Here is an 11,931-nt window from a genome sequence, read left to right as displayed (position 1 = left end):
AAACTAGTGGAGTAATTTCACAAAAAATAATTGAATATCAATTCAATCAAAATTTAATGGTAACTGTATTTTTCCTAATAATGACAAAACTACTAGTTATAAAAACTAGAACGTCAGGTATCCTTTTAAATTTTGTTAGTATCACTAAATTCCCCTATTATGACTAATTTGTTATTTCTAACGTTTGTTCAATCGACGACTTGTGTATGACGTTTGATTTTCCTTCAATTCAGAAACATTTTTCCTGTAGATACCATGCAAATGGGTTTTCCCCTTAACCAAAAGCAATTCGTTAACTGGTTTAAATATACATCCTTAAATTAGTTACTAAGTATTTTTTATATGTGTATGTATTTGTAATGTGAGCATTACTGCGTTCCGGTTTTGAAAGTGCCACTGAGAGCTGTAAAACCCATACACTGCGTCACCCATGTCAAAGTCAAAGTCAAAGTCAAAGATTATTTATTCCATAGGTAAAATAAATTTACACTTGAAAACGTCACATTTAAGCTACATTTAAGCTACTGCTCGTTCACTACGCTGACCTCCCTGAGAAGAACGAGCAAGAAACTCTAGGGATTGCTCTTTTCAATAAACTTAAATGCTATGGAATACACTTTGAATCAAATTTGTGTGGATTCTGGAGCCATGTCGTCTTTCCATACATCTTTATCTAACACGTAGTCTTCAATTTTGTAATATGATTTTTCGATCAAAATATTTTTAATGTAGTTTTTAAACTTAGGAAATGATAAACTTAATATATGCTCCGGAATCTTATTGTAAAAACGTATACAGTTCCCCATAAAAGAGTTGTTTACCTTGGTTAAACGAAATCGTGGTACCATGAGTTTGGACTTAGCTCTAAGGTTAATATTATGGATATCTTCTTTCTTATTGAAATTATGTAAATTTTTACGGGCATATAAAATATTTGAGTAAATGTACTGTGATGCCACAGTCATGATACCAGTCTCCTTAAACTTTTCTCTGAGAGATACCCGAGAGCCTAGACGGTACACAGAACGAATCGCTCGTTTTTGCAATACAAATATGGTTTGAATATCTGCCGCTTTACCCCACATGAGAATCCCGTAGGACATTATACTATGGAAGTAACTAAAGTAAACTAGTCTAGCAGTACTAACATCGGTAAGCTCACGTATTCTGCGGACTGCGTATGCAGCGGAGCTTAATCTGCTGGCCAGGGACGATATATGTGGAAACCACTGAAGTTTACTATCTAAGGTCACTCCCAAGAAGACTGCTTTATTAACAAGGTCTAACTTTTCTCCGTTTATTTCTATGCTTGGACTAGTCGATTTTACGTTAGGTAATTCAAATTTAACACATTTTGTCTTCTTGGCATTAAGCAATAAATTGTTAGCATTAAACCAATAAACTACCTTGGAGAGGGTATCATTAATACGGTCATAGTTAATGTCATGTCTGTCTGTTTTAAAAATCAAGGATGTGTCATCAGCAAACAACACTATTTCGCAATGGTCCTTAACAAAGAATGGCAGATCATTAATATAAATCAGAAATAAGAAAGGTCCAAGTATTGAGCCCTGCGGAACACCCATTTTTACTGGAGAACCCAAAGAAGTCACTCCATTTATGTCTATTTTCTGAATTCTACCGTTGAGATATGACGAGACAAGTTTCGACGCCTTGCCATTTACACCGTAATGTTCCAGCTTCCTAATAAGAGTATTATGATCAACGCAATCAAATGCCTTTGAGAGGTCACAGAAAACACCAATAGCGTTCTGGGACCTTTCCCAAGCATCAAAGATGTGTTTTAGTAACGCTACCCCCGCATCGCTAGTCGATCTACCACTAGTAAACCCGTATTGTTCACTATGAAAAATATGATTCCTACCGAAATAGGACAGTAATTGAGTTAGCATAACCTTTTCGAATATTTTACTTAAAGCTGGTAAAATTGAAATAGGCCTATAGTTGCTAGGATCAACTTTCCTACCGCTTTTGAATAAGGGAATAACCTTGCTGTATTTCATTAAATCGGGATAAACACCTTCGTCAACGCACCTATTGAAAGCTACAGCTAACTGTGGGGAAATGAGATTAATAACTGAGTCTATAACTTTACTTGATATGCCCCAGAGATCTTCAGTTTTTTTAACATGTATCGACTTAAAAGCTTTTATGATGCCTTGTGGATTAACATGACGAAAATTAAATAAACTGCCACAAACGTTAACATTTTCCTTTAGGAGATCAATAGCAAGTGAAGGGGAGGAATTTAATGATTTTGTAGTGTTCACAGCAATTTCCGAAAAGAACGATTCAAAAGCTTGGGCTACTTTATCTTTAGATTTTATAAGTTTGCTGTCTAATTCTAAAACTATATCTCTATCTTGTAGTTTAACCCTGCCTGACTCTTTATTTATTATGCTCCAAGTAGTTTTAGATTTATTTATCGATTGTCTAATTTTGTCGCTGTGAAACTTAACCTTAGCAGCTACACAAACTTTTTTAAATATTTTCGAATAAATTCTAACATATTCTATGAAATTGGAATTAGTATTATAGGTTTTCATAGCATATAGCTCATACAAACGAGACCTACTCTTATGAATACCTACTGTTGCCCAGTCGTTGAATTTAGTCTCTCTATGGAAAGTTAATGTTTTCGATTTAAATATATTGTCAAATTCATTTTTAATTAAACCAAATATCGTGTTATATAAAGTATTTGGATCCTCCGGTATATGGGATAGGGAATTTAAACTATTGCCGATATTATTTTGAAATCTAATTATTCGTTCTGTGGTAATCGGTCTGCAGAGAAATTGGTCTACCTTCTTGCTCATTTTACAATTAAAAGAAGCCAATTGGCCACTATGGTCGGATCTTAAGCAATTTATTATTGATTTAGACACTGTGTCTGTGTTACAAAAGATATTATCAATACAAGTAGAAGAGGAGGCAGTAATGCGAGTTGGTTCTAAAAAAAGATTAATCAAGTTAAAACTTTGAAATAAATTAATGAGTCTTACAGAAGTAGAACAGTTTTCCAGCAGGTTTACATTGAAATCTCCACATATTACTACGTTTTTTTTGGTTGGAAAAATCCGCTTTAAACTGTCTTCCATAATTAATTCAAACTCGTTAAAATTAGCAGATGGGGGCCTGTATACACATAAGACGACAAACTGATCCAATTCCACACATGAAATCTCAATAGTTCGTTCAGTAGAAAGATTTGTGATATCCTTACGCTCTTTAAATTTTAAGTTACGCTTAGTAATAATCATGGATCCGCCTCTACTTAAGCTCTTTCTTATGAACGAACTGACTATTACATAATTTTCTATATTGTTAATGGCTTCGTAATCTTTCAGCCAGTGTTCTGTAACACAAAACACGTCAACGGAAATATCGTGCAAAAAAAGACTTATTTCTAATGTTTTGCCAGAAAAGCCTTGAATATTTTGATGTACTACATGGAAACGATTAGACTTTTCTGTTGTCGTGTTTTTCAGTTTAAATTATGCTTAGTAAAAAGTATACTGTTGCTACTTAAAGTAGGAGCATTGTCGTGGGACTGTGTTATATCTTCTATAACAGCGTCCTTAATATTAAAAGATAGCAAACTAGCTATATGTCTTAGATACCTTAGGGGTAAAAGTAAATTATCCTCAAAAAGTTTGAAGTTCCTTACGAACTTATTAATGTCAAAACAAAATATAACGTCACTATGACGGCAAGTCAAATTATGAATGTGCGAATTTATGTTATATATATACTTATTACGAGCGATGTATTCCCTCCCCTCTATAACATCGGGTCCTTCAAACGTAGTGTGAAGAAGCATTTGGCCAGACCGGCAAAATGATAGTGACGGAGTGAAGATATTTGTTATTTCCATCCGTTACTCTCATCTCTGGACTGTATTCGCACTTTCCATCAGGCGCGGTGCAGTCATTTTGCCGAGTCACAATAAAAAAAAAAAAAATAAATAAATAAAAAAAAACCCTGAGATATAAGTTGACAAGTCCTATGTGTCTGTAATTTCACCATTACCCTTGAAAGTCGGAACGCAGAATGCTCACATTACTGCTTGGCGGCAGAAATAGTTAAGCTGGCAGTACTTCATTGGACGAACCCGTTCACAAGGAACTCTACTGTATCTAAATCTATTTTGTATCTTGATTGTGGAATATGATTATGAAATAGAAATGCTGAACAATTTTGAATTTGACACACTCTTGTTCAACAATAAACACGTCTACGATATGTTGCATTTTTTAAACACCGAGAGAACGCATTCCCGAGAGAGAGAGACCGTTTGGGTTGCAACAAGGTGGTTACGAATATCACATTTGCGGAAAATCAGCATAGATTAAAATATCCGCCTCTGCATTCATCGATGCTGATATTTGAGTCGTGACATGACTTAAAAGGCACGGTGTCATACCTTACAAGCATTCCAGAAACAGACTGAAAGCCGAAAAAGCGGCTTAGATGTTGTTTCAAATGTAATTTTGATAAAATTCCAGAACGATTAAGATAGGCAGATTGATTGTTTTCATGTAGATTGATTCTTTTGTTAATAAATGTCACAAAATCATAGAAAGCTTTTAAGATAGGCAGGTTGATTGTTTTCATGTAGATTGATTCTTTTGTTAATAAATGTCACAAAAGCATAGAAAGCTTTTTGATATAGATAGATTCTGTAAGCATGTACATTTTAAGCGTTTTTTTTAGATACATAAAATCAGCATCCGTAAAAGACTTGCATCAGCAACAACCCTGCTCTGCAACGCAAGTGCATGCGTGTTGGATACACAATCCATAATTCCGTACATGGCGCGCGGCAGACGTGCACACATACAAACCGCGCTGCTACGTTTGCTTGGAGTTACCATAGTTATACTATGTCATTAGTATGACTTATTCAAGTACTGTACCTCCCTTCATACCAGCAATTGGTTCATTGTGATCATCATTAATTACAACTCCAAGGTCGACATAATTAAATATCTGTTTAGATTATAATATAATTGTTGTGTTTATATGTGTATTATAAGTAAAAGTTCTTTGGGGGTATCGAGATAGGGTTGGTTGGAAGTGTTCTTTTTTAAACATAATTGTAACATGTAATAAAATATGCTTGACAACCGCATCAATTACGTCTTAAACTAGGGGATTAAATGTACTATGAGTACTGGAGCAACGGAATTCACTCCGGGGCACTACCCGCACTTCTTCCAATAAGTCTTAAAAATAAATAAATCTTAAAAAAAATAATCTTCTTAAAATTTTCTGAGCTCCGATAGTTTTTGTCTCCTCTGGGGGTCGTTTCAGATAAGTCGGTAACTCAGTTGTCGACCGATTTCTTTTCATTTTTATTCACAACACCCGAATCGAACGTCAAACTGTCGTATTCGAAACCGACCCCAAATGACGACACTTCTCGAACGGCAAAGGCTACAGACGTTATTCCGAAGACAGTTATCGAATGAAAGCTACCGAACGTCCTTTTGTTTACAAAGCAAGAATGTAATATGGAAGTCTCTTATTATTTTAAATAGAGAACCCGGATTTTGGTCAATTTTATTAATTTATTTTAATGCAAGACTAATGCATACCTATACGTTAGGCCGATTAAAGACTTAAAAATGTATATAAAAGTATTTTCGCTTTTCTTATAATCTATTTCACCGTAAACGCTGTTGGATAACAACATCGTATCCGAATCCAAATCGAAAGTTTAACCCGAATGTTCTGAATATCTGGGAAAGCGCCCTTCGATTCGAGAACGATATCCAATTGAACGGTTGGGTTAAAATATCGAAGAGTTCTGAATCGGGGTCCTGACCACAGGTCAGCCTGTGTACAGGGTTGTCACAGACCTCTGTCACTTGACGTCATCCGGTTCGCGAAAGGCTAGTGCTTCGGGTGAGCCGTACCCCCAACTTTACAGATAGGATATGCTTTTCTTACAAGGGCATCTCGGCTTTGACTCGCTACAGTTGCGTAGGTTCCTCGCGCTGGCCAAATTTGGTGTCAATATTATTCGCGGTAAAATTGACTCCGCCTATTTACTGCAGCACTTGCTAAGGCTGTTTGTGCCGGATGAGTACAGGCGCGTGCGACACCACATGCTGCTGGCGCGGGGCCTGGCGCGCACGCAGGCACACCGAAACACACCGGTGCTGCCCGCCATCACGCTCCTCAACTCCGTTCTCGAGGCGGCACCTCACTCTGATTTGTTTGACAGCACGATTGGATGTCTGATGTGTGAATGCAGGAAAGTGTTTGAACCATTGATGCCTGTGAGTTCAATCCTGTGAACTGTATTATGTTTATTTGTTTGTATGTTATTTGATTTTTTTTGTTTGTTGTTTTTGTTTGTAGCGATTTGGATTTATCTGTAAAGCTACAAATGTTAAATGAATAAATAAATAAATAGGTACCGGAGCTGTAGGCAAGCTCACTTTTCGTTGCGCATTACACAACTAGCGGTTGCCACCACTAAGGAGGAATTAAAATGTTCTAAGCTCCGATAGTTTTTGTCTCCTCTGGCCGGGTAGGAGTTCGGCCAGGAGTAAGTTTCGTATTGCTAATCGTGGTACAAGACAGCCTAGTCGGGTATCTAGTATCGACGAGTACCAAATAGCTATTTTTGTAAGTAAATAACTGACGAACTACGATATGTTATAAATTATTAATACAAAGATCGAACACTATTCTCGAATTCCAATTTCTTTATAATGGCTCCATCGATTTTCACGATGATTTTGCCAATGTCAGGGTTGAAGAAGACACTTATGTTGGTGTGACTATGTACGGTTGGATAACCGGAGATCCGTTGGGTACGATGGGAATCTAAAAAGGAACAACACAAATTAGACATTCACATCACTTGCATATATAAGATATAAAATAAAAGGGATTAAAAGTAAAAAATAAAAGTTTTAAGACATGCGTGATTATTCATTAAATACAATTTTCTTAATGAGAATGGGTTTATAAATGTATGATATTATACTGTAACTACATTTTAGACAGAAAATAGTTTTTAATAGACAAGGTAATTATAATTTAATATATAGTTGGTTTCGATAAATTTGGACAGGGTATTTATAAAAGGACTGACACTATACTCTGTCCAACAATTTATTTATCTTTTGACAGCTCGAAATCTAATCAATTAGTGATGTCCTAATGCGTGGCCAATTCGATGTTTTTATGACAATCGATTTTATTTATGAAGAAGTTTTAAAGAAGATGTTGTGTACCTACTTTGGAATTAATGTTAAGGATGATTCAAGTGATGATTCCCGTTCATATGGAGAAGAATCCGACGATTCATTTTAATAAACAATAAGAATTTATTATAATTATTTATAATTTATTTAATTTCACCATAATTAATTAGACAGGTACCAAACTTTTAACTTAATAATCTTCGTTACATAATCTGTTGGCTCGATAAATATCTGAGTTAAAGAGCACGTCGCTTTACTAAAATTAAAAAAAATACAAGAGTCCAGGAAATATTTAATTTTTTCGTTTATGGTTGTATGTCAATAATTACGAAACAGGCATGCATATGCCAAAAGTTAATAAACGGTTAGACGGAGTATAGTTTAGAATACATCCCTTCGATTCGAGCCAACGTCTTCTAGCAAACCGTGTCAGACGCCATGCCAACTAAGCCACCAATCAACAACCAATGATATGTTAATTCCAAGTACCTTTGCGTATGCTGATGACAGCACAGTTGTAGATAGATACTTGACCAATGCAAGGGTCAGTGGAGAGGAAATCCAGTCTTGTCGAGAGTCCATGGTTAGCCATTTATATTTGACACTCCAGGCAGTCTCCGATTGGGGCAATGCCAATCTTGTCAAATTTAACGCTACCAAAACGCAGGCGTGTCTATTCTCCACAAAACGGAATCCCTTTGAGCTGACTCCGACTTTCCGTGATATATCCATACCGATAGCCGATTGTCTCCAGCTAGTTGGAATGGACCTGTCGTCCAATTTGAACTTCGGCAGATACATTGAATCTATGACCAAAATTGCAACAAGGAAGCTTGGAATCCTTTCCAGGGTGAGGCGTTACTTTATACTGGGACAGTTGCTTCAGCTGTACCAAGCACAAGTCCGATCGTGCTTGGAGTACTGCTGCCACCTTTGGGATGGCTCTGCGACATGTCAACTGGCCACTTTGGATTCAATTGACAACCGTGTCAAGAGGCTTATAGGTGACTCAAAATTAGTGGATGCGAAGCTGCAGAGCACCGCCGTAAAGTTGCCTACTTATCGGTATTTTACAGGATATATCCCGGATAGTGTGCGATGGAATTACACGATTTAATTCCGCCTTCCCCTTTCCATCACCGGATGACTAGGCGTAAGCTTGGGTTCCACCCCTATGTTGTGGATATTCCAAAGATTCGCACGAAGCGTTACCCTTCCACATTTATATGGCGAACGGCTATGGAGTGGAATTCCCTGCGTGCAGACTTGTTCCCTGAACGTTATAACTTAGACCTTTTCAAGGCGAGAGTGAATAGGCATTATTTAGGTGTGCATGCTCCATCGTCGACCTTATCGTCACTTTCCATCAGGTGAGATGGAGGTCAAATGCGCACCTATATTTTATAAAAAAAAAGCCACTGAACGAACCAGACCTTGTTTGACTTTTTTGCCGTAGTGCAATCTGTGAGAAATCTGTTTCTTTGTTTTTTTTGTGTTCAATCTTTGTATTAACAATTATAATAAATTTATTCCATGTATTGTTGTTAATATACTAAAATTTACTTCCAGGTACGTGTTTGCACCATTCGGCAGAACGTTGGGAATCAAAGATATTCGACCACGGAAAGCGCCGAACAACCCCAAGCTTGAGGCTGCTTACCAGGCTAATCACAAACTTGTACAGGTACATTCAATAATATACTTTTCATTCAAGTTTCTTTTAACTGTGTATCGGCTGTGTGCTTTTGTAATTTTGTACTTCAAATATGGTATGGTAGTAACGCGTGGTGTCAGCAACTCGACATAAATACGAGGAATAAAAATAAACTGGCTTTTCAGTGTGTGTGTGGGTGTTTCAGTGACAGTCGTCTTTTTTTATGAGACTAAGTCGTAAGTAAGACGGGAAGTCTTAAATTTGTGACATTGTGAATAGTAGCAGTAATAACCAAATAAAAACAGGAAAACCTATGACAAACTCGAATTTTTTTTTCTCAGGAATAACGTTCGTTCGAATTTTCATTACGCCGAAAACCGAATTATAACGAAACCATTGTTCTTTCAGGATATACATACATACATATACTTCACGCCTTTTCTTAATTCCTTTTACTTAATAAAAATCGTGTAAATTACCATATGTGCAGTCGATGCCTTGAGGTACCTGAATGAACCTCTAGCCGACTTTTTGTTTTACGCATTCAACAGAATAGTTATTTTTGATACAGGTGCGGAAAGTTAGTCATTATTCACGAGTCTCGAGGCTCCCTCGCCTCTGGCCAAGACTCGAGACGAGTGAAAATGACAAATCCGCTAGTGTATCAAACGACGTTTTTTAATTATTGAAATTTTTAAATTTATTTTTTAAATTTTTGTAAATTTGCGAAAGAGATACATTGAAAATAAATAAAACAGTATATTTTAGTGGCGCGGCGCGCAGCGGTCTCGCGTAATACTCACCTCCGGTCATTGTTAATACACAATCAGCCATCTTTATGGAAAATATTTTGGTATTTTTAAATATAACCCGCTGTTTTATAAAACACCTATGCAATTTAAACAAATAAGATGTTTGTAAGTTAATATAACATTTAATGACGAATGACTTACGTCACAAAGCACATAAATATTAAATAACTATACAACCTCTTTACTTCTATGTTTAAGACTTGAAACAACAGTAAATAAAAAAAAATTAAAAGTACTATTAAAAGTACTACTACTGCGAAAAATCCAACTTTCGGCACGATTTGTAGTACGAAAAATGCCACGTTTTGAGCAACTGTATTAAAAAAGTTTTAAAGGAACTCCAGCTTATACGTTAAAGATCAAATTCATTAATTATTATTATTATATATACCCTTATATAATAAGATTCCTGTTGATATTCCGTTTTTATTTTTTTTTTCTCCTTATGCGTGAGTTATATAACTAATTTAATTAAAAAATAATCAATTTATGGCTTTTAAGTTTATAAATTGATGACATTCCAACATAATTGTGTGAATAAATGGTTAAGTAATTAAGTAGTTAAGTTTAATCAATTGGATTTTAAATGTGATTTGCTTATTTATAAAGACGTATAATTTTTTTTTTAAACAATGTTCAGGGAACAAAATGTTTCATACAAACTTGCACCAGCTGTTCATTGTTTTGTAGGTTTACTTAATAAAAATTGCGTAAATTACCACCAGTCGTTATAGTTCATAAAAGTATTTTCCATACGTACAGCCAATGTCCTGAGATACCTGAATGAACTTCTAGACGACTTTTTATTTTACGTATTCAACAGAAAAGTGTTAAGACTTCCAGCTTGTCCGTTAAAGATCACGTTTGCTCAAAAAGTTTCTTAAAACGTCGTTATTGGTCCTTTCTTCAAGTTTCCATCAAAATCGTAGAAGATTTCCGTCGTCTCTCGGCAGACTACTTCTCCTTACCCAGTAGCTTCGGTCGACTTCGACTTTGACTCACTATTTATACCGGGTAGCTTGCCGCTTTCGACGGGCAAGCGACAATCACCTGACGACTTGGTGTAAATGCGCCATTTCACTTCAACATAACCGCTTGGCGGCAGAATTAGGTAAAGTGGCAGTATATCCCTGGACAAGCTCTTTCATCAGGAGCTCGAATTGACAAGTAACAAGCCAAGCTTTAACTTCAAAAAATGCAATTTGTGCCGGCAATAAAAAACACAATAGTAAATCAAACTGTTCCATATAACCCTTGCGTAAATAAAACAAGCGTGAAAATCATGTAACAGTTATTTAACGAGTAATGTTTGTATTACGTTGAACTGTGTTTAACTTGTAACTTTTTATAGGTAGCGAAACTTATTAGAAACTGTTTTTATTTACTATGTTTGACTATTTTGCAATCGACGTGGAAACGACCTATAATTCAAATTTCAAAATATTTTTATTATGTTTGTAAATAAAGAACACTTGAATTCAATTGATTGCACCTTAACTGGGCACGTTCCCATTATGTCGTGAAGTTTTATTTATGGTTGGACAACTGTCGGAGCTAGTTTGTTCCCATATCATGATTACCTGTCGCGTCTAGTTGTTTCCACTAGATCCTTGCCTTGATCCAGCCGCCTTGTCGTTTGCACGACAAAATTGTTTGAAGCTGCGATTATCTGTCGTCACATTTTTATCGTAACGTTTTATTTATTGTCGGACAACTGTCGTTATAGCTCTTCCCATTGTCACGACAGTCTGTCGTCGTAACGTCAAAAAAGTCGTGAACGACAGTTAATCGTGTTGTTCCATGTGTGAACAACTTCATTTAAATATACAAGCCACGACACTGTAAACGTGTATATTTAGTGTCGTGCGACTGTCTGTCGTCACGACATTAAATATACGACGAGAAATTAGGGATTTGTGACATTTATTTTATTGAATAGCACGATGTTTTTATTACCATGAGAGAACATATATTTTTTGTGAAAATACTCTATTAGTTTGGTGATTTTGTGAAGACGACTGCCAAGAACGATTAGTTGGTTTTGTTCCTCGTATTTAGATAGATAGATAGATGGTGTACAGCGGCAGATATACAAACCTTATTTGTGTTGCAAAAACGAGCGATTCGTTGTGTGTACCGTTTAGGTTCTCGGGTTTCTCTAAGAGAAAAGCTTAAGGAGACTGGTATCATGACCGTGGCATCACAGTAAATTTCATTAAGA

At 36.0% G+C, this 11,931-nt stretch overlaps 1 protein-coding gene across 1 annotated transcript in view; it reads left to right on the top strand.

Moving 5' to 3' along the window:
• LOC113225376 (ceramide synthase 5-like) overlaps positions 1 to 11,931 on the top strand; it is a 40,625-nt gene that overhangs the window by 10,925 nt on the left and 17,769 nt on the right. Inside the window, exon 2 of the mRNA XM_026457666.1 lies at positions 8,814 to 8,928. Coding sequence (XP_026313451.1) covers positions 8,814 to 8,928 — 115 coding nt within the window. The remainder of the gene's footprint in view (positions 1 to 8,813; positions 8,929 to 11,931) is intronic.

This window comes from Hyposmocoma kahamanoa, unplaced genomic scaffold (genome assembly GCF_003589595.1).
Source record: "Hyposmocoma kahamanoa isolate Upper Pololo Valley unplaced genomic scaffold, ASM358959v1 160, whole genome shotgun sequence".
In the NCBI taxonomy this organism is placed as follows: domain Eukaryota; kingdom Metazoa; phylum Arthropoda; class Insecta; order Lepidoptera; family Cosmopterigidae; genus Hyposmocoma; species Hyposmocoma kahamanoa.
This window is presented reverse-complemented; position numbering and strand designations above follow the sequence as displayed.